This window comes from Falco peregrinus, chromosome 12 (genome assembly GCF_023634155.1).
Source record: "Falco peregrinus isolate bFalPer1 chromosome 12, bFalPer1.pri, whole genome shotgun sequence".
In the NCBI taxonomy this organism is placed as follows: Eukaryota; Metazoa; Chordata; class Aves; order Falconiformes; family Falconidae; genus Falco; species Falco peregrinus.
In genome coordinates this window covers 12,144,176-12,171,877 of record NC_073732.1, presented here as the reverse complement: position 1 = coordinate 12,171,877, position 27,702 = coordinate 12,144,176, and the positions used below count along the sequence as shown (strand labels likewise).

Here is a 27,702-nt window from a genome sequence, read left to right as displayed (position 1 = left end):
TCATTTTTTTCAAGCTTAAAAATGAAGGTTCTCCTTCAAAACGATTGTGCTTACTTCTTGTAACAGAAGGGACAGGTACATGGTTGATCGAGGAGAAGGAATGGTGGGCTGACAAAATTGAGTTGAATTATGATTTTAAATTAATATTCACTGAGTCCATATTGGCTAGCATGGGTTCTAGTTTCCTAATCTGAAACTGCCTAAATCTATTCTGAGAGCACAAGCTAAGAAAAAAATTAATTGGTGGTAGACTGACAGATATGAGAAAAGAGGGTCTGTTACTAGCTCTGCTCACATACTGTAGTTCTTAAAATCATGCCTCTAAAGCAAAATTACATTTTATAGTGTTTAACTACACAGAACAGAAATATTATGAATACAGTATTTTATGCACATCATGAAATCTGTATTTGTCCTAAAAGGTCCTAAAAGGAAAGTTACGAAGAGGGCAGAATATACTTAAGTGTTTATTCTATCTAAAGATCTACAATCACCAAATGCTTCAAGAATATTAGTATATAGTTGTAGAACAAAATATTCTTGATCTCAATTAGCAAACATTTTCTTTATAAGGCAGTATTTTAATTCTTAAAACAGAATGATATAAGAACCCTGTATTAATAGTTTTTACTCAGTTTATAAAATTCAAGTTTAACACTTGGCACGTTAAAAAAATTGCAAACCTAACACACTTTTCAAATAATACACTATTATATCCAAACTGCAATCACTGCTTTTAATACTCGGGTCTTAAGGCTAGTCAATGGCATATGATGTATTAATCAACTGGTACTTTCAGAGTAATAATATTTGGCCTCTTAATCACTGAAGTTTATTGTTGGAGCAACTCAGTCATGTCAGTAAGAACTGCCTTCATCTTACAACACTTCAGTAACCATTGTTACAGTCTCATAAGATAGTCAAATATACAACTCAAACAATGGAAATCGGTTTGTTTCAAAACATCAGCAACATCAAGGAGAAATTGTGCCCATATACCATTCTGCCTCAAACATGATTTTGATGGATTGTTGAAGACAAGGATGATCATTTGATCCACACCCTCAGTCACCAAAGAAGTTTCTTCCTGGTGACAACATTATTATTTGCTTGAAGTTTAGATTATTTGAAATATTGTAACACACATCAAACTCTGGAACCAGCTACGTAAACACTGCAAGTTTACCGTGGTGGACAGCAAGAACCTCAGCATTCATCAGCAAATTTTGTAGTAAGAAATAATAGATGGTTTTCTATATAGATAAAAATGACAACGCCACAGCATCAGATATAAGACATGGAGCATGTATAGCATGTATACAAAGGAAAGTCAGAACGAAGACGTACAAAGAAGCCACAACCTCTTCTATTGCCAGTAACTATTACAATGCTGAATATAAGAGAATTTCAGGATGCCCAATATATTAACATTGTGTTATTTACATGCTGCTCCTAGTAAGACACACTTTGTTTTTCCTCTTTCAATCCTTAAAATAATTTGCTTTCCGTAGTAAAGAAGAAAAGTCCCTATGTCTGACCTGAAAACTACAACAACCGCTTCAATGAAAAATGCATCTTTATTCAGTTAGTTTTTTGTTCTGAGGATCTCATTTCTGTGTCCTCCTTTGGAGCTGCAGCTGTACCTAGTCTGTTTGTGAAAAAAAAAAAAAAAAAAAATGGTTTCCAGCCCATTTCCTGTGCAAGTTCTTTCATTTCAGGTGTAGTTGTGTCACACAAGTTCTCCACAATATTTTGTCATAGGACATGACTGTCACATATCTAGTTGTAAAAGAAACTAGAGGCTTAAAATCATAATTTGGCTTACTCATTGCTGATTATTTTACTACACAAAATGTATTTAGACAACACAGACACCTTGAATGAAGGTCACTTGCAGCACAAGCTGCCCACCTATCTCGAAAAATGCAATATTAGTTAAAACTCACAACGACATAAACAGAAGTTTTGCCCAGTGTTGCCACTGCAAGGTATCACATGTTCTGTGAAAAATTGGAGAAGCTTCTTTTGGTATGATATCAAATGCCTTTCTGCTGCACTAAAAGCAGCTGTAATGCCACATACTCTCTTGCTATGCGACTCATACAGCCCCACTGAAATCAATGACACTGTGTAAGATTACGCCAAAGAACTTGTCAGGATGTAGAAAATGCATCACAAATACAAATCTGTTTTTAAGGTAAGTAAAAGCAGAAAATTGCCTTTGGACTTACATCAGAAATACAATTTTAGGAAGGTTTCAGAAGCACTGTAAGGATTAAGCCCATTTCTCAGGAGATGCTTCTCTTTCAGAAAGACTCCATAAACAGAATCAGGTGCAAATACTGCATTATAAACAGGAAGAAAAAAAATTATTTATTAATGACAGAACCACCACAAGAAAAGAAATCAGTTAGGAACATACTTGGTGTCATTGTATATTATCTGGCCATTCACTGCAAGTTACACCAGAGTGCAGTAACACTGATTCTTCCCCCCAAAGGTTCCGCTTTTCTAGGTGTGTAATTGCAGGGACCTAAGTGGAGTTGTACTAGATTATTCCAGTGCAAGTGGCTGGTACATTTGTCACAGTAGTAACAGAAATAGAAAAGCAAAAGTCCTGGTGTAACTCCTGTCACACACTGCTGATATAGCTGGATACCTTAAAGTATTTAATACACCGAGTGCAGCAAAGCTGTATGAGGGCATGTGCAGTCCTATTTTTGTTGTTCTTGAATTGTGAGAGTAAATACTGCAGGCACACACAACATGCTAGCATATTTTAGAAAAGAAAAAAAAAAAGCAGGGATTATTGGGACAAAATTGCTGTAGAAATCCTGAAATGAAAATATGCATTTTTAGTTTTCTTTAGTATTCTGCTTGTGCTCTGCCTCTCACCATTCGGTTCCTATGAAAAATGGACACCATTAAGTTAAAAATGGTGGAGACTGGTTTTTCGCATCATACGTTTGCATTTCCGGAGACAGTGTTCCATAAAAAAATCCAAAACCCAGAAAGAAGACAGATAGTAACTGTCACTATTCGGTTTCTTTCCGTGCCAATGGCTTCCGAATCGCGGCCGGGAGCGGGACCGGCAGCCGGGCTCCTGCCTCCCCCTGCCGGCAGCGGCCCCGCCAGCGGCGCTTCGGCGGCTCCAGCTGCGCCCATTTGTGCAAAACCTACGTGTGCAAAGTAAACTACACGCACCCTAGCCTGAGCTGGTGCTGGGAGACATCGCAATCCAGCAGTTTGCTGAAAAAGTATTGGGGAAACTCACGCTGTGCTCGAAAGGTGGTGTCCCCAGTGGAGCTTCTTTACAATACTTCAAAATAGCACCTAGTGAAAATCTAAAATACTTTGAAACTCATATTGGAAGCATCTGCATGTTCTGGAGAGCAGGATTTATGCTCAGAACTACAGAGAAATGCCACGCTTTGGGTACAAAATGAAGATACTTGCCTAGTTCAGCCTGCGAGGATGCATTGCATCGGACATACAGAGCCTTTCACACTCTACTTTTCAGTTCTGAGTGCAGAGCCTGTTCTATTTCTCCCTATTTGGAAATCTGAATATGCTATTTTAAAATTCCACAGACAGCAGCATTCCAGCCTAAACATAAATTAGTCTGGAAATGAAAATCCGTAGTGTTTGGGGAAATTTCTAATTCCTTAAAAGTACTGCTGAAATGACAGAAAGAGATCACAGCATTACTAGTTGTAACAGGTTGTGCCAGAATCTTACCTTTATTATTATGCAACTCAATTCTTTCTAGAATTTCCTTAAATCCAAGAATATCCAAGGCTTTGTGTTAAACTAATGAAAAGTTTACTGCCCTCCTCAGTAGCTCATCCTACTCCACTCACATTCTGCAAGTGACAGATAGATTCCAAATATACTAATAAATAATTTCCTGACCTTGCTTCTACCAGTTCTCTTCCCCTCCTTTAGTTGCTTTTATTCTCTCATCTTCTACTGTTGTTTCCCAGTCACAATAGCAACTGTTTTATCTTCAGACTGAAATAAAGCCCAGAACTCGGCAAGCTTATCTACTTCCATCTGCCCTTCATCTCTAAATTCATGACATGCTCTATTTTCCTATCTCACCATATTCTCCTGTGCTTTCTTTGCAATTCTCCTATTTCTTGGGCTCTCTTGAACTCACTCTTGGTAAAGCATCTATAATGTCTTTGTAGGCACACCACAGGAACAGCAGTATAGCCATGTCCTCTTGCACGGTCAGCAGTCTTCCACAGAACTTTCCTTGAAATCTTGGGCCATATAGCCTCAAAATAATAGAAACCCTGTGAGTAATCTCTTCCTTACACAATTTGGAGATGTACTCTGTACCAGAGACATGTCCTGTTCTCCAAACTGAAAGGTTAATCTATCTCTCCGAAGTCTGTCTGAGGGTATCTAGCTGTCACATCAGGCTCAAGATGACTAAAGCTGTTTTTATCTTCCTCCTAAGGTCTCACCACTGCTTATATTTTCAGTAATCTTACAACCCATAACTTGACAGGCTTCATTCTAGGCTCCTACAGCACCCCTAAGGATAAGAATCAAGTTACTTTCTCTTTAATATGCTTCTCTTCCTATTTTTCGTAAGCTAAACCCCTTTTCCCCCTGCCACCCAAGTTACTGCAGCAGCCTTTTCTCAGGCTGTGACTCAAACAGAAAATGTAATTTTGAGGTATTCAGACCCACAAAAATAAGCTTCCTAGATTACAACTCTGAACCTATTATCTTCCCATCCCTCCAATTAACTGACCCTGCACAGACCAGGAAGTTGGAAGATGACCTCTCAAAGGCTTTTCCAACACAGCCTACGTTACCCTATGACTACTCTTTCTGTACCAACAGATTGGCCCTCATTCTCCTGGGACTTCCAGGTCTCCTTCCCTATTTGTTACCCCTCACTCAGCATGTGAGGCTACCCTTAGCTGACACCAGGCAACAGTGGCAACTTCCGTTTTTCAGTCTTTAAATTCAACACATTCATACTATTTCCCATACTTTCCTGACAGCTGGAAAGAGCTTCCAAGCAAGCAAGAATAATGTCATCTCTTTCTTCTTCTGTGTTTCTTAAAGTTCCTTGCTGCAAGGCCTACAAAAATCTTGAAGAAAAAAATCTCTTTCCTTGCACTCCTGTCTTTTGTTGAAGACTTGAAAAGTAAGCCTCCTAGGAATGGCAATGATTTTTTGTTTGTTAATGAGCCTAGCATAAGGGCATCCTTGTCCGCCGTTGAAGTTTCTAGACACTGCAATAATATAAATCATAATGCAGAGCATAGGCTTTACATTTCAAATACTTAACCCTGGCAGTAGTGCATAGCACCCAACCATGGATTACAATGGAATTATCTGCATCATTGTGTTTATTATATGAAACAAAAGTTTGCACGATAAGTACAGCTTAACAGCCTTTCTAAGATTTAGTTTTTATTCCAGCCATTCAGTTTGTATATAGATTATTAATTTATTGTCTCAAACTTTAAGAAAAGCAGACAGATTGATGATTATGTTGAGTTGACTGAAACCCAACATGACGCACAGCAAAGCTAACAATTTAAAAATAATTTACAAATTATTATTTTTTTTTAAATTATTATTACCGTTTCAAACCTGCGTGAAACTTGAGAAAGCCTGGCAGTATCTTCAAGCTCCAGAAAGGAAATGATGTACAGGAGCAATGGGACAGGAAGCTGTTTCAGGAAGTCATAGTTACCTCGGCACAGATTGAGGACATGTTCCAGAACTTTGGCACCAAACACTATAGCAATCTGAACTGTGATAAAAAAGACCAAACCAACAACAAAAAAAAAACCAACCACCCAACAACCAAACCCAAGGGACAACAGATTTTAAAAGCCTGAAATTTCTTCCCAATAATCCCACATTATTCAGATACATCTTAAAAAAATATCAGAAACATCAGTTGTGTTCTTCTAGTATTTTCTAGAGAAAATAACATCTAACTTATATTAAACATTAGTAAGATGTAGTATTTCAAATAATCTTTAATGTTGCTAGTGACATCAAGGAAGCCTGTGCAGTAAAACAAGGCTTTAGTTAAAAAAAAGTATAAATTGTCTAGTATACAGAATACTCCTGTCTTGGCTGAGGAACATTAAAACAGCTGCACCGCTAAACTGAAACTTGTCCAGATCCGTTTTGTCTGCTTTTCTCCATACATACATGTTTTTGTTCACATAAAGACTGTGCTATTTACTCAGGAGAAGGTTAGTAAAACAACCGAAAAAAGTACTTCAGTTGTATCATTTGGGGGAAATAATGATGGCTCTCACATCAAGAGTCCTTGCAGTTCTGCTTGGTATCTTAGGTAGGTTACACCTAAACAACTAAAATGAAACTGAAGACAGTTACCTTCTAGAGTGACAGGACATTTTTGACTCACTCTGTGATCCAACGCCAAATTCTTTTTCTATAGATCTGCTGCTTAGTGAGCTACTCCCCATCTTGCTTTCACAGAGTCAGTTATTTCTGCTTCAGTATCAAACTTGTTTGCCTTTTGAATTTAACACTGTTTCTTCAGATCATTTATCTACTTTATCAAATTGCTTTTATTCAAGTACTAGTTCATTATAAAACAGGATCCTGGATTCAATTTGCTAGACTTCCAATGAATTAGTGATAAATTTTGGAGCTGCATGTTGTTTCTTAAGATCTGATGACATGAATGCAGTCATCCAGATTTGTAAAGGATGACTTTTTTTTTTTTCTTTTCATACAGAGACACAGGGATCAAAATTTAAATTTAAAGCTCAATTACTATTTTTTCGCATTATTAAATTATTCTAATGCATCCACAGTAGTTTTTGTTGTTGTTTCGGGGATGTTTTGGTTTGTTTTTTTTTAACCAACTGAAGTCTATCTTCTCATGTATGTTCAAGTCATAAAAGGAGAGGGAAACAGAATGATGGAAGTTGAAACTATACTCACTATAGACAGTAAGTGCATCCAATTTTGATGCAGCAATTTCCCTCCCAAAATATTTTGTATTATTTCAAGCTTATGTGAATACATTTGAAAAAGCTTTCCAAGTTACAAGATTTCACTGTTAAGATGTTAAGACTTTTTTTGTTCTCTTTTTGTTCAATATATATTCCTAAGGTAGTTATGTAGAAGGAAGCTATCACCTTAACTTCCTTCATGTCTTTCAGTAGATGGCCCAATACTGTTCAAGCTTTCTTTTCTGTTGCTATGTTGTATTGCAAGCACAGTTGGCTGTTGGTTCTCATCTGCTTTTTTGCTTTCCAAGCAGTCCTATATAGTCAGCAATTTTCCTCAAACTCCTTATGCAAGTACAAAAATGATCTACACACTCAACTAAAAATTGTCCAGTTGATCTAATTCAAGCTGATACATAAGAATGATCCAAATCTTTGGATACTAGGAATGACAATGTTTATAGTGTGTATCTATTACATGTTGAATGATTAAGCAGGCTACCACATGAGTATCTGCTGCTCACTCAGTTTTTCATGAAAATTATTTATTTCTAGAAAGCATGTGACCTGGTTTGGCTAGTTAAAAAAAAACAACAACAAAACCAACAAACAAACAAACTTGGCTGTATTTATCTTGCTTTATAAATGTGTCTGCAGCTATTGAAATTGTGAAAGTACATGGAACTTCAGATTTTCTGTGAAATTTTCATCCTATGAGTGCTGGATACTGCTTGATGCCTTGTTCTATTTGTTCACTCATCCAAAAATGTAAGTGGAACTCTCTTCTCTTGCCCTATGCTATCATCAATTAATTTTCCATCTTTGCAAAACCATAATGAAAATCTAGCCATAGACAAAAATCTTACTCCTCCCTCTTGGCTCTACTGAGATTATGAAAAGACTGTCCAAAGAGAAAAGATTTCAGAACAAACGCAGATGCTTACAGCTGTACAGTAGTTAATATAAATTTACTAAAATGTTAATGTTTATTATAAAGTGTTTACTTCTTCAGTTTTCTATTGGATGAGTCAAATGCCTGTGTGGGATATTGATAAAAAGTTTCATTTACAGGGGGACTATTCTTCCTATGCCCATCAGAAATAATATAAGCACTTTTTTTTTTTTTTTAACAATTTTTCTCCAAAAGTCTCCAACCATGTGAAAACATGCAAAATCTTAGGAATGAGAAATAGGAGATAACAACAGGAACACTTCACAACAGATAAACATTTTGCTGGTAGGAGTGTACCAAATATTTAGCAGAAAACCATGGGTCTAGTGAGGAGTGTTTTACTTGAACCTTCATTTGGCAAAAAAAATCAGTAAGGATAGCTACAATATTGTTCCAGTATATATATCTATGGAGAATTATGGAACAAACAAATAATCTGTGAATACTTAGGAGAACAGCAGCAAAGCTCCCCTTAACAGGAGGTGAGAAGGAGGTCTAAAAACATCTGATTGTGTGGAACAGCAAGAGCTCTAGACAGAAATATCATCAATATTACAATACAATTTCTCACAAACATAGTAAATTATATTCATAATACTTAGCGTTTTTTCTGAAAATAAAATAATTTTGTATTAAAATTTTACTAAAACACAGAGGGAAAAACCCATGTAAGATTTTAAAGATCATTTTAAAGAAGGATGAAATTACTAAATGTTAGGAAAGAACGGCAACTGTGGCTTTCAATACTTCCTATGGGATAGGAAACCTCCGAACCACCAATAACACTTTTCAAGAAAAGTCAGTCATATCTTACCTGTAAATTACTGAAAACACCCAGGATTACAGCAGAAAACTGCACATTAACAATAATTTAACTATATGAATCTACCCAACTAATATAAAATGGATGTTTTATTGTGACATTATATTAATACCAAATGTCACAGGAAAATCTTACAGTATAAGCAATGAAGAAAAAAACCAAGCTGAAATCCTCACCAAAATATATTCACATATGAAATCCACATTTAGGAGGTAAATTAAAAAAATTAAAATTTGAAAATAAACCCACTAAAACCTACTGCTAAAATTCAGCTATAAATTCTATGTAATTCTTGGCAAAAAAAGTATAGCAGACTAATTCTTTGAAAGCTAACGTTTATAAAAATTGATAACTAATTTTGTCAAATTGAAGCGTGGTGCAACTCTTTGCCTCAACTAATGGAGCAATTATAAAACACCTATTGCAAAAAAAGCACATTTAAAGACTCCTTGAGCACTAGAGCCAAATCAAACAGGCAGTCCATTTTCTATTGGTTCATGATACATTCATTCCCTTTCTAGTCAAAGCAAGTTGGAATTCAAGATTTGTTTTGTTACCAATTTGAGTGCCAATTTAACGTTTTTCCATGGTTTGTGCATATATCCAGTCATTTGAGCTCAGTGTGCAGTCTTTCCATCAATGGAGGACTAAGAGCAGCCACTTGCAGTCTCCCTACCCAGCTGCCTAATTTCAATCAAACTCACTTGAAATGGGTCACTTGCAAAAGTTACAAGGTGGATCAGAAACACAAACCTAAACATAGAAATGCAGACCCCATTAACTCACGAGTGCTACAAATTTCTTCATTGCGCTGTAGGAAATGTTGGATTTTAAAAAGCAAAGCACAGGAAATGCATGTTGGTCTTATTTCAGACCCTAAATGAAGACACACTAAAATTTACTCTTGAAAACAGGTATATTCTCTTGAGCAAGGTTTTACCGTCTCCCCTAGCACCAGAGATTCATATACTTCTTGGGAAAGCAGTCATCCTCAGCCTAGATGTAAAATAAGATGATTTCTACTAAACGGTGTTGATAAGGAAAGCAGAACGTCATTTGGAAATTATATCTTTCAAACTCAACATAAAAATAGGATAAAGATGAAGTCACATCTGTAACTGATTTTTTTTTATGTCCGTACATTATCAGAACACAAGAGCAGCTTATTAAAAAAAATAAATCTCACCAACATAAGGTGTTTGAGTGCTACTTAGTCTCTTGGGCTACAAAAGCCTCAGATCTCAATCCAGTCCCTGAAGGTGTAGTTACGAAGTTCTCCATTTTCAGACCAGGTCATAGCTCAGGCTTCAGCTATTTGCTGCAGTTGCTGAATTAATGTGTCTTGGGCTTAGTATTTTAGGAGACTGTTTCCTCTGTGAGCCATGACATCTCTTAAAATTAATCCATTACTGAGAACCAAGTAGATGCAGAGCAATAACTACATGGGACACGTAGTCCCATGGAACTTTGGCAAAAAGCGTAATTATTTCAGATGTTCTCAGTGGCCTCTCTATCAGGAACAGGTTGGACTGCCTTTCTTTCTCTGGCGGTGTGCTCCTAAAGTCATGTTGCACTTGTATAATCCTGAGTACCTGTTGCACTTCGTGTCACTTATGTTAAATCAGATTAGGAATCCAGGTGGCTCATGACATGGCTGGAAAAACAAATGTGCTGGCACAGAGCATTATAAGGACTGAGTTATTAGCAATGAAACTGTTGCTTTCTGGCCAATTTTTGTTGCCAATACCTCTGTCATTGTCTCATAATGAAACTATCAATGTTGCTGGGATTTATCCTGTATTTATCTTTACTGCCATGTCTCTTTTGTTTTTCCAGTATCCATACATTATTTTATATTAATAAATTAATATGAAAAAGCCTGTTAGCCAAAGCAATCACATCCTTCATGGAAGTTATTGCAGATCAATATTTCTAGATTATTCCATTATATCCACAGCAAATTTGCTATTATTATTGTCAAACTTACTATGAAGAGATTAATCATCCAAAAAAATCCTCCTGGGATTCTTTAATTTTTCCAGGTCTCAGTTCATGAAATTCATTCCTGAGTGAGATTTTCCACCACCTGAAAATTACCTACTGTTGAAGAAGAAGAAAAAAAGGAAGAAGAAATTAATATCAAGTACCATGAGATAAATACATTGCTAAGATTCAGGACTCCAGTTGTGTAAATATTGCTACATTCCCAAAACAAAGTTATCGTAAGAGATAAACCACAGTTACCTTACCAGCAGCCCTACAACATGCTTCAAAGGACAATAAACATCCCATAATGCACCTAGACAAGTGTGAAATGTTTCTACATACAAAGAAATTGCTCCCAACCCATGCGTGCAAATTGTTCGTAAAAATTAAAACATATTTAATGACATCTCAACTTGCAAAACTATAAACATGCTCTTTTTGTTTTTCATTTACTTGCAGAAACACAATTCATCAGGCATTAAATTACCTGGTTAGGTAGAAATACCCATTTAACTACTACTCAGGCATTCAAAAGGGTCAGTATTAGAAGTTAAACTGTCATTTTAACATTTTGTTAAAATCAAAATAGGACAGTTCAAAGCTCAGCATTTAGGCTGTCTGAAAACTCTGGAAAAAGCTCTCCAGAAGTACACATTCTATTCACATTTTTAGAGTTAGAAAAAGAAAAGAAAGCCTGCGTTACAAAGCACACAACTGAGACAAAAGATTAATACGAATAGTAAATGATGTAGCTACGAAATGATGGAAAACAAGTGGCCCTGGCTATCAGTAATTTTCCCAGAGTTCTCTTAAAACCTTACATATATTCTTGAACAGTGTGTCAGCTTATCTTTTGTTTTGTTGCTGTCACAGCTGGGTCTACAGCAGAGGAAAGTCGTGATCATGTCTCTTCTTTCACACAAGCTGTTAGCAAAGATCACACTCCGCGCCAAAAGCAGGATTCGGTTGCTGTTGTAGGCAAGGTTAAAAAAAAATATCTTGTAATCTTACTAATATTAATCCGGTTTACTTCCTTCCATTTCACTGAGAACAGTGAGGATTTTACGTTGTTACAGTATGGGTGGATTCCTGAGCGATAAAACAGACAAATGACAATATTAGCGAGGTGTACATTTATAAGCACACACACACGTGTATACAAAACATACACCCTCAAATAAACCTTTACAAAATAAAACTGGAATAAATACCAGCATTACTGCAAAATCTTCAAGGAGATAATGAAGATGTTTTTAAAGCTATGATCTGTATACCTAAATATCCTTAACTGATCGCTTGAAGCTATCAGCTTGAAGCAGCATCAGCTAATGTTTCCTAAGAGTTTGTAAACTTAACTTCAATTTCCAAGCCATGAAAACTGCCAGCTTACCTGCTTCCTTGCTGTTCCAAGTCCCTGTTGGTGTAGACGTAATTTTACTTATTAAAAAGCACTCCTTCAGTCATAGCTTTTTCTACTCTTATTCTAACATAGCCACATATAATTGAGAAGCTGATACTATAGTAAAGTTTTTCATGCAGTTGCAGCTACATCCATCCACACTACAGCTTTGACTGCATAAGTAATAAAGGAAATTTTGAATAGGACAATAGAAATCTTTAGACTTAGACAGAGCTATGATCACTTTGCAAGTGGATGAAGTTTAGGCTTCTAGGTCACTTAAAAAAAAAAATGCAAAATAGGTACTTTAAAATTTTACTCACTTTTCACCATGAAGAGGCAACCATGCATTATATCTAAACTATGGAACCAAGTAGCACCAACAATGCACAGATATTTGCGAAAGAACTGAAAAAACCCCCCAAAAACACCACACATGGGCAATTGTTTCATGTAAGGCTACTAATGGCATGTTATGATTAACTTAAAAGCAAGAATGCAGATCTTGTGGAACTGAAGAACATGTTAAGTCTCCTTTTGTCCCTACTGCCTCCAAAACCAGTTAGATTCCTGGCAATGAAAAGATATCCTTTGTTTAAATAAATATTCCCACTGTGCCTTCATACAGCATAACAAACAACATACAGGTATTTCACAACATGATGTGAAACAGTTAACAAAAATCAGTAGTTCCAGATACGACATATAACAAATATTACCCAATATTCATACCATGATCTTGGCACAGTTACATAGTAACATTTTTCCTAATAATTTCCCCACTGCCTCTGCACAAAGGGAAGTGGCAGTCACTCTCACATTTAAGTTACTTCATGATGGCTACACAAAAATCTTGCAAAAATTAAGAAGCTCTTTCATATCCATTACTTGCAGTAAGATTTTTGTAGCAGGACCCAAGCCCCAATCAGAGAGGCATCTTTTGCCAGTTTTATGAAATTCCATCAGCATCTTGGTCTGCGAACACTGAGTTTTCTCTTTTGTGGCCTACTACTTGATTTTTCAGAGCCTCATTATCATGGCATATGGAGCTTTTTGTCAAGTATAGTCACGTGAGGACACTTACCTGAAAATCCAAACATTTGCCCAATCATACTTCTGTAATATGTATGGATATAAGGTAAATGCTCAGCTAGCTATTTCAGCCCTTTGTAAACATAAGAACATGGAAAAGAGCCAGCAGAGGATGAGAACGGGTGGCCTACTGTACACCATCATTACCTCACAGCATTTAGCTTGACCTAGAGTGTAAAAAGAATTCACCATCCATCAAGTAGAAGTTATTTCCAGCTTCCCTTTGCCAAGCAAGAGTGAGATTTAAAAAACAAAACCCAAACAAACTCCGTAATGTATGTTTTTAAGTATGCCTTACTTTGGAGATTTTTGGGTTGCTGTAATAAACGTCAGAGCTGAAAAGCAGTTGTAGTCATTTACTGCTATTGAATAGGCACATCTTCAAGCAACAACAGAAAGACAGCTTAATTTTATAATAGGCTTTAAGATCATAAATATGAATAGCTTAATAGAAGACAAAATGCTCCACAACTACTGTTAAAATATTTATCAAAACACTTTATCTAAAATAAAAAAAAAATACTGTTTGTACTAAATTATTAGCTCCACAACACACAACTTCACCGGTACTATCCCGAAAGCAACTAAGACTCATATCTGGTAAATATTTAGTTCCTTTGAAAAATGTAAAACAAAATAGAAGACTTTTTATAACACATTGTGGCTTTAGGTCCATCTCCTTACCTTACACCTGACATTCTGGTATTACAGAGTTTAAAAAAATGAATTACGTTTTAAAGGACATACTGGTGAGTCTTGTAAGATGTTCAGACAAAAAACAATACTGTGCGAGACAGGTAGAAGGACACTATTAAGAAGAGTAAATCAATACAGAAATATTTAACTCTGCTTTTCCCAATGGATATTTCTGTGAAAACAGTTGTAACCGAAGTCATAAAATACAGTAAGTTAAACAACCTAACCAGCCAGACCACTTTCCCTTTTAATTATGCTACATCAATTGAAAGGCATAATACGTTCACCAAATAAAATAAGTCTCCAACTGTGCTAGGCTAAGTGAGCAGGCAAGCTTTTATTGCTGCTATACAGTCACTTCTTAAATATTCTTTTACTTTCTGACCAGCTACTCAGGGCCAATGTCCCACCTGTCCTATGACTAATTAGGGAGTACCAGTACTGTTACTTGTATATACTTGTGCCTCCTGCCTTTTATAACAGGTTTCTATTAAAAAAAAAAAAAAAATCAGCACTCTAAAGTTTTAGATAGTAATCAATAGATGCAAGTGTATGTAAGCATATATGTTAACATTTGCACAAGAAAAGTAGTTCTAAGTTAGCAGCAATTTAAAGAGAAGACTAGTTTATCTGGTAAAACGACCATCTTCACAGTTCACCATTATTTCACTTAAATCACTTTTAGAGTAAATCTCAAGGCAGTGAGGAATAGTCACATAATGCTGTTAAGGTACAACATGTACAAACTGCAGAGCTGCATGTTTATCTGGAAAGATCTAGAAAATAATAGTGCCTCTCTAGCCTTTACAGCTTGCAGAACATAACAAACCAACTGTGTTACTTCCATTGCAACTGGTTTCTTTAACAAATATCCAGTGGTCTTAACTATAAACTTCACAAACTATTTTGTAACTACTACAATATATAATACATTTCCTACAGTCTTGGAGAAAGTTGATTGTTGTGATTACATTACCTTTTTTTTTTTTTTGTTAAATAAAGCCTTTATTTTTCTGCTTGATTTTTAACATTTGCAATTAAAGCTGTTACTTTGCTATGATTGGCCAAAGGAGGTTATTTTGAGAGTCTCGATTTGGCTAATATGCAAGAATGTGAACAGTGCTCACTAGCAAAAGCAGCCAGGCAGAATGAACTCCACTGGTTTCAGGGGGGTCGGGGTATATGAGAAATAATACTTGTGTACCTCAAAGTTGCTGGCAGGTTTTGACCTGCTCCATCGGATAAGAAGGCAAAATAGCCTGTACACAGGCTGCAGTTAATCAAGTCTTCATTTATTTAGGGTTTCTGGAAGTCTTTGAAGGAAAACTTCCTAGGAGTAGGAACAAAAAAACCCACACCTGGGTGCAACAATCCAAGAGTTCACCAAACTGAAATTAAACTAAACCCATCCACTGATGCCATTCCACTTTTCAGGCATGCATGGTATGACATCAAATAGGTACTAGTTGCTGCCTGTTATGTCTGTGAAATTAGATGCCTTTTGCTCTTCTGACAAATTATTACCTTTTTTTTTTTTTTTTTTAATTTCAAGTAGGGCTTACAACACCCATGCTTCATTTGGCAATTGCTACAAAATTCTATGTTTGCGTTTGCTATAGTACAGGGAGTTCTACAAATGACTATTTTGTCAACACTGATATAATGACATCTGCACAGGACAGTAGTTTCCTTCTCATGTGCATTCATGAGAAAAAAAAAAATTAAGGTTGCTGGTGTTTATTAGACAAAGTCCATTTTTCCGTCTTTCTAGGGGATGTCCAGTTCAGACGTACCAAAAAGTCTCAAGTGCAAAACCTAATATGCTGTGCTAAAGAAACTGTTCTACAAGAAAAACCACCAATGTTCCCTCAAACCATCAGGTTGAGATTTTGGACAATAGCGTGTAAAGGTCATAAAGACTGCTCTCAGGATCACAACAGTCATCATGCAATCCCACATACTTCCCTGCCCTACATCTGCTTCAGTTTTTTTTGGAGAAAAAACTTTTTACTATTAAGAGCAAGAAAAGAAAACAGTTTAGTGAGCAAACAAAACCAAAACTGTGACTGCAGTAGGGTACAACTGTAAAGACAATGGTGTATGGAAAGAAAGATGACTTGGTGTCAATGCGAACTGTTTTGTGGGCTGCTATTTACAAGTATTTGAAGTGCATGGACAAAGAGAAAAAAAAAAGTCACAATTCCAAAATTTCATATGTAGCAACTATGAAGCTGTTAATTTTTCCCTCACTTCACTCATACTCAGAAACATCAACACACTTAAGCTAATGTATTAGCTCTGTGTGCACAACTACCAAAGGCTTCCACTTAAAGTAACTGAAAAACACTTTAGTAAAATACAGAAGGAAGATGGAATAAAAAGATTGGAAAAAATAATTTTCTTTTCCTTTGGGGAATGCAGTAGTTATGTTCGAGCAAGCAATCTGCTGCCTTGCCACAGTCTCTTTCTTCCTCTCATTTACATACTTAGTTTATTCCTATACTAGTATCTTTCCTAATTGTTTTTTCCAGAGCTTGTGGGGCAGGGGCGGTGTGGGGGAACATAAATAAAAAAAGGCAAGAAAATAAGCAAAAAAACCCCAAAGCTAAAGATCTTTATCACAGATGCATACAGCACAGCTGCTTTGGAGGCTAACAACTACCTTTATACAGGCTTGTGCACACAGCTCAGAGGAAACAATACAAGAGCAGAAGAGAGAAAAAGCAGAAGGGAGCAGGGGTATGTGCTGAGGGCAAAGCAACGCTATCAGAGGGAATAAAAAATTACTCTTGAGGATCAGAGTCTTCAATTATGAGCATGATACTTGTCATTTATTAATGCGATTAAACAAGCAGACTTAGATAAGACCACCACAAAGAGATTATCCCACTATTTAACAGAACAAAGGATGCTAGAAGTGCAAGGCATAACATTCCTTTCTAGATGGGCAAGATACTGACAGGTTTCATTTGAAACCATTTCTTTTTGTTTTGTCTTCCTTACTTCAGTTTCAAGGTCTCCTTGTTACAATTTCAGGTCTAGTTTATGATTTCAATTTCTTCTGTTTGTTGGTTTGTTTGGGTTTTTTATTTTGTTTTAGTTGTTTGTTTTCCTTCGTTAGAGTAAAAAAAAACCCCAAACAACAGAACAGACTTCCTGCTATGTGTATAAGAAGTTCTGAAGTACAGTAGAAAAGGAAAAACCTTTTCTAGGTAATCATCTCCTTTAGCAGGGTATGCACATATAGCTGGCAATCCTTTTTATTACATAAGAAGTCTTAGTTCAATCACCCTGCTGCTCCTTTCTTGGATACTTATGATCCTGATTTGCATATACCTGCAACCAGTTTAATATCTGTTAAAACTGTTTCCCTATATTCGTATGTGGTCAGCTCACTTTCAGCACTGACATCTCTTACTCTAAATTCTGAGAAACATCTCTTGTGCTAGCCTCTAAAATCTCATCACACTTTTTAAGAACAGACTAACATTCTCAATGTTTTTCAGAATTCCCTGACTGTCTATTTACAGCTTTAATTCTACTTGCTCAAATGACTGGAAAACTGAAGAATCCATCACATTGTGCAGGCATTCTGGTGTATTTGATTCCTACCCATGTCTCCAGTTTTTAGAAAAAGCGGTTCTAACAAGTATGCCCTTTTTCCCTATCAGTTATCAGCTCAGTACTACAGGTAACATGCTCTCTAAAAAAGTTATTTTTTTCTTTTTGTTTCTTCAAACACTAGTTTTGTCCAGTCCAATTTTAATTACTTGTTTTACACTAAACTTAACACTTGTTATCTGTAGATTTCAGTCTCATTATAAACTGCATAGGAGGGAACAACGGCACAATCCAGCTGTAGCACCAATTTAGCGAATGCTGAAATCTATCCTGTCATTATCAGTTGTCATGTTAGTTTGATGTGCATGTATATTAAAAACATACACTGCATTTTCTGTCACAAGTATCTACATGCTCTTCAATGCTTTCCAGCTATGCTTCTCTTGCCTGCAATCCCCATCTGTTGTCATTCCTTTGACTCTATTGTTCACTATCATCTTACTGTGTTTTGAACTCTAGCTTCAGACACTCTCCCAGGTTTCTGCATCTGCAATATCATTTTGCCTTTTTTGACAAATTATTTTGATCATTTTACTGTGCACTACTGTTCTTTCTCCTAGTTACTACACCTCTCCAGATAATTTGTCTAATTCAGATTTCATCCAACAAATGACATATACACTGCTTGCATCCAGTGCATGATTTTAATCTAATTTAGTGAAGCCCATCCAAAACCTGTAGGCACTTTTACTTCGGTTCAATTTAGACTTATTTCAGTTTAACACAGATCTATTTAGTCGATACCCAATCAAACCAAAGTAAATCTTTACGATATCCATAGAGCAGTTTAGACTGGCTTTAGCAAGTTTGTTTAAAAACAAATTTTGAATTACACCAGTGCATCTTTAGATAAGACGTTTCATAGTCTTATATAGCACAGCTTAAGATAAAAATTCCGATTCTTTTCTAGCTTTGCCTTCTACTCTTCTTGATGTTCCTTCAACACATTACTGAGTACATTTAATTGATTTTTGATAAATGAACAAAGTATAAATATATGGTACACCTAAACCTGTCCTATCTTCATGAAGAACGCTGCTGTGTATGTGGAAAATGAAATAAGGAAAGTTGCTTTTGGTTAATAAAGGCAATAGAAAAGAAGAAATAATTATTTTCCTAACTTGAAGCAGGAAGAATGGAAACAAGACAACAGGTAAGAATACAAACTTACCTTTGGTAAGTAGAGTTACTCCTGAGGTTTCCCAAGACACAAAGCCACAGGATAAGGGATGTACTACCTAAAGTAAGGCAAATTGAGAATATAACTAAATCTTTCTCTGAAAGATAAGCATTGAACATGTAAACAACAGTCAGCAAAAGCAGGAAACATTTACTTAATTCAGCAGAAGGTAGTGGTGATTGCTTACATTGAGAAACTATTACACTTTCATGACCTGAAAATCATTCTTGGCAGGTAGAACTAGACTGAGTGTGATACCTTTGAAGAAAGCCACAAATATTAAAGCCATGCATAAAACTAATAATAAAAAACCTTAAAATAAAATAAACTTTGCAATTCAGTGTAATGCTGCTGTCTGTACATTAAAGACTAATTTTAAGTGGACATAAAACAGCCTAGACAAAAGAAAAAAATTCCTCTCTAGGCTACCAGTGATACAGAAAACCAAACCAGCAAATAATCGTAACAGAGAACTAACCAAAATTATTATCTTCAACATATCTTAATTGTAATTGATATAAGAATATTCCAATGCATCTTCAGATAACAGCTCAACCACTATTGAGATAGGAATTTTATAAGCCTACATGACAGCATTGAATTATTGTAGGCTCACAAACAACTGAACTTCACAAGTAATAACCACTTAAGAACCCAGTATCAGTTATATCTCTAATTTCCAATTTATAAATGAATGTTTCACAGGGTTAAGCATTTAGTAATGTTCGTGGGGGAAAAAAAAATCCAACCACCCAAAAAACAAGAGAATTGCGTATTTTGGGAAGAAAAACCCTCACCACTTATATTGCTGTACGTGATGCCTTCTGCAAAGAAACCTCGACCCACCAATAAAGTCCTGAAACGCCAACATTGCTACTAATGACACATCACAAATTGCATTTCAGTTGTTAAAAGTCCACATTTTCTGGTCAGTTTGGTTCTTGTGCTGGATTACATCTTCAATATTGCAGCATGACCAAAGAATTCCCGAATCTTTCCCCAACACTTACAGATAAGATCTAGCAACTGCATAAATGCAGAGGTGGTGCATTATGGAAGTGAGATACTATCAGGCACCCAAGCAATAACACAACATCGTGACATTACCAAACCAACATATTTTAGCCTTGGACAGAAACACCTGACAACAATATCCATGATTTCCAATACAGCATTATTTCCCCAGAGAAACTCTTTCCATTTTCCAAGCAGCTCTACCCCTTACTGAGGTATCTGGACTAGAGACAGCAAAAAAGCAAAGGAGATTTCTCTATGTATTTTAGGCTTAAAAAATATTCTCCTGATAATAATTGCTTAATACTGCTTGATACCATTACCATGGAAGCCTTCAATTATTTTGGAAAGACACTTTTTCAGCATAACAGAGTACTTCCTGAGCTGGAACAAAATGGCTTCCTTCTCTTGAAGTCATCAAACTATGCTTGAAATTATAGTAATTTAAGACAAAAACAGAAATTTGCTAGTTTTATGCAATTACAGTCCTCTACACAAATAGGTCATAACAAAACTATCATTTTTTCAAACCCCCTTTAGAGAAATTTCTGCACTATTTTTGTTAAGAATTTAATTCTCCATTTGAAATGTCACAGAGACTTGAATAGAATTGGTCCAGCTACGCAGTAACTGGTATATCACTCTTCAAGTTTCAAACGCAAAAGAGATCGTACGACTTTGAAAAGGCTCATCTCCCACAAATCTTTACTTAAAATCAGACTTACCTTGCAAAAAAATCTGTATAACATGAAAGTAATTTCAGCTTAATTACTATAATAACATCTGTTAATTTCCCCCCTCCATCTGGCTTAAGCACTTCAAATGGCATCTTCTGTCAATCAAATAGGTTATATATCAAGTGTCGTCATTAAGACTTAAAAACAAGCCCGAGATACAAAGGCAACACTTGGTTAACTTTATAATACCGTTTTTTTAAAATGGAGGAACAATCCTTGCAGGTGTCAATAGAGTCTGAAAGGCACTCAAAACTGAAAACCAACCAGCCCACAACCATTAAAACAATCACTTGTTAACGTCTCCTAAAATTGAAATTATATTGAAAATGCTAAGGATTATTTTTTTTTAAATTTAGGGTTTATATAGAGATCTGACATGGAATCAAGTTGTTTATTGCAAAGGGATTTTTTAAAAAAATGTTTTTAAAGATTTGAGTGCTGTAGCTTCAGGATTTTTACTTACAACTAAAAAAAGCCAGAACACAACTTTACCTTTTAAATGAAAATAAATTAGTTACAGGATCTTTCAAGAAAATACTGTAGTTCTCAGTATCCAAAATAACATACTGTGCTCTGAATATATTGATTTAATCAGAAACTGATTGAAGATGTACAAGTGGACACTAAAAAATCGGAGCAATGACAGTTAAAGAACAAGAACAGTCATCAGAACTGTTTGCCTAATTACGTACACTATTTGCTCACCTAGATGTCCTGTATAAATGTTAGAGAATCCAGTTGCTGATATCTGACCAAACATGCTATTCTGCAGTTACATGCCCGATAAAATTTGGTTATCCTGACTGTTATACATCCAGTGGAATACTGCACAGAACGATCTTAGTTTTATATACATATGATGCCTATCTTTTATGGGTAAGTAGCAAAACATTTTACTAACATGACAAAATCCTCTGATTAGTGCAGCATTCATTAAATGGTGACAGATGCTAGTATTAATTACATGTTGAATGGATCATTTTCACATTATGTTTCTTTTGTTACCAGCCTCATCTTTCTAGCCATCAGCCTGTCCTATAAGCAGATTAAGTATCAGCCTGTTTTGTGGGGAGGTCGTGGTGGTGGTGGGGTCTATATTCCTTGTTTGACCAAAATGAGCAACTGACCTTTTCCACACTACCCCACCATCTGGATTCTCGTCTTGCACTTTTCAGAACCTGTACTTATCATCTGTTAGACAATTCATAAGAAATTTTATTTTGAAAGGTTATTTGTGTGGCTATCTCAAGTCATCTTATGTTTAATGTGGAAAGCCAAATGATTTATTGTTTGTACAAACAGATAACGCCTATTGTTGTTTGTGACAAACATTACCAAATTATAACTGTCATGTCAAACAGTAATTTGGCATTTAAAGAGTGATTGAAAAACACATACAGTGAAAGGTAGGTGGAGAGGCATAGGTTAAACAAGTTGCCATCCATGATGTCAGTCCAGAGACACAAAAGATGCCCATTGTATGTAATATTACATGCACTTACAGAAAACAAAACCTATCCACTGTTCCCATCAATTCTAGGATCCTAGAAAAACATACTTGGCCATAAAATGTGTACTATTTAGCATGTTTATCCTGACATGTACACCAACTTCTCCTTCATAACAAGTCAAAGCATTCCTGGAGGCTGGGGGAGGAAGAAATTGAAAAGTACAAATGGCAAAGTCATTTATTTAGAAATAATTTCTGCCATAAACAAAAAGGTTATAAACTGAAAGTTGGCAGAGGAGAAAGACGTTGGAATAACAACTGATTAAAGGATGATCAAGAGTCACCAATGTGATTTTGGTAGAGAAAGTTAAATACAATCCTAAAATCTAAATCACACAGAATTTTCCATATGACACAGGGAAGTAAAAATGCCTTTGCACATAGCACTTGTAAGACTTACTATGAAAAAAAAAAAGTTTTAATTGGAAAAAATGCAGCAAAAAGATGCTGAAGTGACCTGGAAGTAGAGAGTCTGTTTCAGAAGTGGAGACTAACAAAACCAAAACAAACCCCATAAAGAGGGCGTGTTCATTAAATACATATAGCAATTTATATACACACATATATAACATTGTTACCTACACATGAGGGCAGTATTGAAGCTACAAGATATCCACACACAAAGTAAGCTGTAAATTATTCTGTATAACTATATTTCTAACCTTCAGAGAAATGACAATCTGGAGCAGTTATTTTGTGTGGAAGTAGCAGGGCAAAAGAAGCCTCACCACTTTGAAACACATCAAGTCCCATTTATGCCATGAAGATCTATTATGTGGCTGGATGAAACAGCAGGGACTAGGACTTGATGACCCGAAGTCATCTCTTTCAGCCTTGTACTTCTGCAGTGAGACTGGTAGATGCCCACACAGGGGAAATGTGGGATAGTTTCCCTGTATTTGTAAATTTATGATTGCAGCCTTAAAATAGCTACTTGGAAAAAAAATTCTTTTCACTGATGGTTAAAATGATCTCTGCTTCTACACAATCCAACTGGTTGTACCGTATTCTGTGAATACTCACTTATGCATCGGTACTCCTATACAGTTTACTTTTAGATTTGCAGTGAGTCACAAGCCTCTCCCCTTCATCTCAGGCTTTCTCCTTGAAGTAGCTTATGCAGAAACTAATTGGTAATCTTCCCTTCCTAACTTCTCAATAAAAGCACATGCTTGCTATTGGATAGTCAATACCTTTGTTTATAAAGTCCTGAGTAATGGCTTTAATTTTGAAATGTAATTGAAATTGAACCTGGGACGGAAGCTGTTGTTTGCTGCAAAATGGAGAGTTACTATCAGGGTCTCCTTGTCACATTTCGGACACAAATACATCTGTAAGTGGGTGCATTTCTAGCCATTTTTTTTCCCCCCAACTACTGTTGCATTTGATCAGTTAGAAAAGTTCAAAGCAGCCTCTGCTTCTAATATCTGTTTGCTGCCAGCAGGCCCTCCTTTCATTTTTACAGGTGTCCTAGCTTCTCTAGATTTTAGTTAAATATAAACAAGCATGCTGAAGTACACCTTGCTATTATTACAACTGACAATATTGAAAGTAATAAATAAATGTTTTCCAATTCATTTTTGCAGTAATAAAATAATTCACATGCTTACAGCTGAGGGTGTATGCCCTTGCGGTATCACACTCTAGGTACTCTTTTTGTCTGTCTTGTCCTCTTTATTTGACTATTGTCCTACACTTAGCTTCAGCAAACTTCTTCGCGTATGGTTAACTTCGCCCTCAGAGAAGTCCTTTCTTTTAATTTACAGCAATTCCAGTTCATTTATTTTTAGTTGTACAATATACAATAGTTTGGGCTTCCTGTACTGACCTTGAGGCAGGAGCAGAATTCAAAAAATCCTTCTGGAGAACATCCCTAACATATCAGATTGTGTGATGGAAGAAAAATGTCAGTTCCCTAGAATGAGGGGAAAAGTCTAAACAAGCATCACAGACACTTCACATGAACACAAGGCCTGCTGCCACAGACTTGCTTTTTCCCCCAGATATGGCCTTCTTGTCCAAGTAAATTTTTTGCCCTAACTCATTCTGAAGACCACCTGTATTTTTTGACTTGATAGTCAGCTGATACCTGGAAATCCTGGCCATGACCACATGCTCTGGAGCTGTGTAAAACATGCCTGATAAATCAATAACTTAATCCTGAAGGAGTTTAATTTACTGCTCATGTAAAGCCCACAGAGATCATTCAAAGTAGGACAACACTCACAGAAATATGGAAACCTTCATACCAATCCACCATGCAGCCACAAACTCCCTTTTTGTTTTTAAAGGAAAACAATGAACTGTTTCAAAACCACTGACTTCAAAGAATGGGACTATTCAAAGTACCAAATGTCAGCATTCATGTAACTGTGCAAGGTTGGGGGCTTAGACTGTAAGGTCTTTCAGGAAACTATTATTATTTATTACGAGACTGCAAAATAGCATAGTTGGAATGCAAAAAACCAAAAAAACCCCAACCAATTAGGCTTCCTAGATGCTAACACAGTATGGCTTACATGATACATAACATGGCACACCGGTGATGCATATACCTTCAATTACTGTTTCTGACACAGATCTCTTTGGGAGACTTCATAGCCTGCAGAAAGGCTAAGTAGCATCCAGAAGTTTTATGTGTACAGCAGTTAAAAACACGGAGATTACTGATGTGAGGTTACTTGTTTTCAGCAATAGTGAATTCAAATGTGATTGAATTGGGAAGTTTTGCTGGATGCCCTCACCAGCTTCAGAGGATATAGTGATATATTCAAATACATATGTTCATTGCATTATACTCAATTGATATTACTGCCATAAAACCAAACCAAATTTTTTCAAATAATCCAAACCCATTCTTTTTCAATAACACTAAGTTGCTGGTAATGCTTTTGTAAAATAAACATTTACAAAATGATTTCAACTTACTTCCACTGACAGTTACATAGCTTTTTGCACAGTTTATGTTAACTGACTTTAGTTTGTTTTAAGGATATATTTGGGCAGCTGAAAACAAAACCGAAAATAGGTATCTGAAGTGTTTGACAGAAAACCAATCTGAGAACCAAAAAACTGAAGATAATAATAATTAGGAACATCTTATATTTATTATGAGTGCAAAAAAGAATGGTTAAAAAATCCATAACATTCAATTACGTATTCTATGAACAGACACACCACTGATAACGGTTCTCATGAGGTCAATGGGACAGGCCCATTACAAGCTACAGAAAACACGTATTTCCCAGCTATTGTGCAGCACTGTAATTACCCTCAATTTCAGTGGCAAAGCTCCCTGAAGTTGCCTTGTCAGTTGTACCTTATTTTAATTTTTTTTTAGGAAAGTGAAACAAGACCCCCTTCTGAAACAGCTAAAGACAATGGTAACTTAAGAAGAAAATCTAGGCAGCTGAGACACCAAAACAAGCAGCATATAACATACAGAATACAGATAATTTGGAATTGCAGCTGAACTGCAGTTTGTCGCCTCCCCTTCCCAGTAATTTCTCAGTTACAAAGGTGACAATTCCCTCATACCTGGAAGAATACATATTCACTATTTTGGTTTACTTTGGGAAAATAAAACAAAACCTTCCTCCTAGTTTCAAAATACGTTGTTTTTTGATTCAGTGAGACATTAAAAAAACTTCCTCAGAAAATTTTTTGAAGCTTCACAAGTTCTAAATCACTATGTCCTGCCTGAGACAAGCATTTATATTCATCTCTTGTACATACAAAGTCAACCTGGTCAAAATGAAACAACAATTATAGAAGACTTGCATTTTTATTTCATAACCTTACAGACTCATAATGAAGTTTGCTGGATTGCATTTGTTTACTATCAAATATTCCTCATCAACGATTACTATTAGATTATTCTGAAACACATTCATATAGCACATTTTGCAGCATATTTTAAAAAAATCCAAAAAATATCTGCCAGGATATTTAGCATTGCTTATTTCTGTGATCAGAAAACCAGTTACATACACAGCCATAAGGCAAGGAGACCTAAACATCTTCAGGTACCATATGGAAAATATACACAGTCTTCCCATTCCCAGATGGGTAAGTGTACTATTTTCCTGGAATGAGACGCAAGACTATTGCTCCTCCCTGCCCTCCCAGGTCTAGTTACTCTGAGAGTGCAGCTAAACTTATCTTTCCTTAGGGGAAATATTGCGATGTTACTTAAAGATTTGTTATTTACTCTACATGTTAGTGTCTCATTTATTTGTGAGGCGTTTCTAAGAGTACACTTAAGATTGTTTTAAGGTTACGAAGCCACAGGTGGGTACATACTTCTGCGCAAGGCTACTAACTCCCTATTTTGCAGGATCTGCTTTTCCCCGCTTCCTCTGGCCCTCACCCAGAGCCCCTTCCCACAGGCCTGGGCTACTCCAGGCAGAGGGAACCTCCCACCTACAGGGCTCCTCGTCCTGCACGCCTTCCCTAGGAAATCATCCTTTCCGGCGGCAAACCCTTACCTGCTGCCAGCTACTTACCGCCACCACGCCTCACGGCGGCAGCAAGGCGCTCCCAGCCCTCAGGAGGCCATGCCAGCAGCACTTGCCGGCGGCGCCCCCCGGGTCGCTACCCGGCGGCGTTAGCAGGAGACCCTCGCTCTTCCCCAGCCCGGCGCTGCGAGCCCCTCCGTTCCTCACCAGCTCCTGCCCGCAAACGGGCCCTCGCTGAAGCCACTGCCGCTTCAGGAGCCGGGCGCAGGCCGCAGCCACCTTCCCTTCTGGGCAGAAGGAGGAGCGACGGCCGTGAAGCGAGGGGAGGGGAACGGCAGGGCAGAGGCCGCTCCCCGCCGGCGGGCGGCCCGGCACCCAGCTCCCGCCGGGCAGCGGCGGAGGGCCTGGCTGGCGGCCGGGGCCTACCCGCGCGTCTCGAACGCGTTCGCCCGCAGCGGTGACGCCATTTTGGGACGCTGGAAGGCGGCATCCATGGCAACCAGGAAGAGGCGGACATCACGCGGGGTCACCGGGAGCCCAGCCCTCTCTTAAAGGAGCAGGGCCGGTAGTAACGCGGTGGCCGGGCAGGGTCCTCGCCCCCGCCGCCGGCAAAGCCCCGCTCCCCCGCCGGATCCGCCCCCCTCCCGCGCCCCCCGCCCTCACCCGAGGGGAGACAGTCGTGCGGACCCAGGGGTGACGACCCCGGCGGAGGGATACTGACCGCCCAGCGACGACCCCGCCGAATGCAAGGAGCGGGGCGAGCATAGCAACGCAGCGGGGTCTGCGTGGGGGGCGGCAGCCGAGACAGGGGCCGCCCGTCGGCCCAGGGGTCGCGCAGGCCCCGGCAGAGCCCCGGAGACGGGAGAAAGTAGTCCCACAGCCTCCCCCTCACGCCGCTGGAAAGGGTTCGGCGGCGGAGGCGGCGGACGAGGCGCTGCTCGGTGCTGCGGCTTCAGCTGATAATTGAAGGGAAGAGAGGCGGCTGCTGCCGGGAGGAGGGGAGGCACGGAGCGTCTGCGGAGGCCGCATCGGGACAAACTAGGTACTCGGGGCCTCTCCGCTCTTTTAGGGGGCGCCGAGGAGGCGGGCGCGGGGCGCTGTAGCGTTGGGCCCCTCGGTAGCCTCCGGGTCGGGTGGCCGGGCCTGTTGTGTCATCCCCGGCATTAGCCGAGCTGCCCTTCCCGGCGGCCCGGGGCAGGGGGAGGGGAGCAGCGCCATCCCGGAGCATTGTTGCGGATTGGGGAGGTGGGGACGACACGACGCCGCGCTG

The 27,702-nt window shown here is 37.8% G+C and overlaps 2 protein-coding genes across 9 annotated transcripts in view; one reads left to right on the top strand and one right to left on the bottom strand.

The window, feature by feature from the left end:
• Positions 1-1,581: 1,581 nt before the first annotated feature.
• On the bottom strand, positions 1,582-27,660 carry FBXO36 (F-box protein 36). Its single transcript, XM_055817381.1, is given in 5 exon segments — positions 1,582-1,779; positions 5,610-5,782; positions 10,728-10,752; positions 10,754-10,837; positions 27,472-27,660. Coding segments are annotated over 5 exon segments (669 nt in total).
• TRIP12 (thyroid hormone receptor interactor 12) overlaps positions 27,002-27,702 on the top strand; it is a 79,957-nt gene continuing 79,256 nt past the window's right edge. For 7 of the 8 annotated variants that reach the window (XM_055817542.1, XM_055817541.1, XM_055817540.1 and 4 more), the window contains exon 1: positions 27,002-27,474. The gene's annotated coding sequence lies outside the window, so the exon portion shown is untranslated. Of the gene's footprint in view, positions 27,475-27,567 lie in introns of those variants that run through there. The other variant, XM_055817536.1, reaches the window with a different exon arrangement.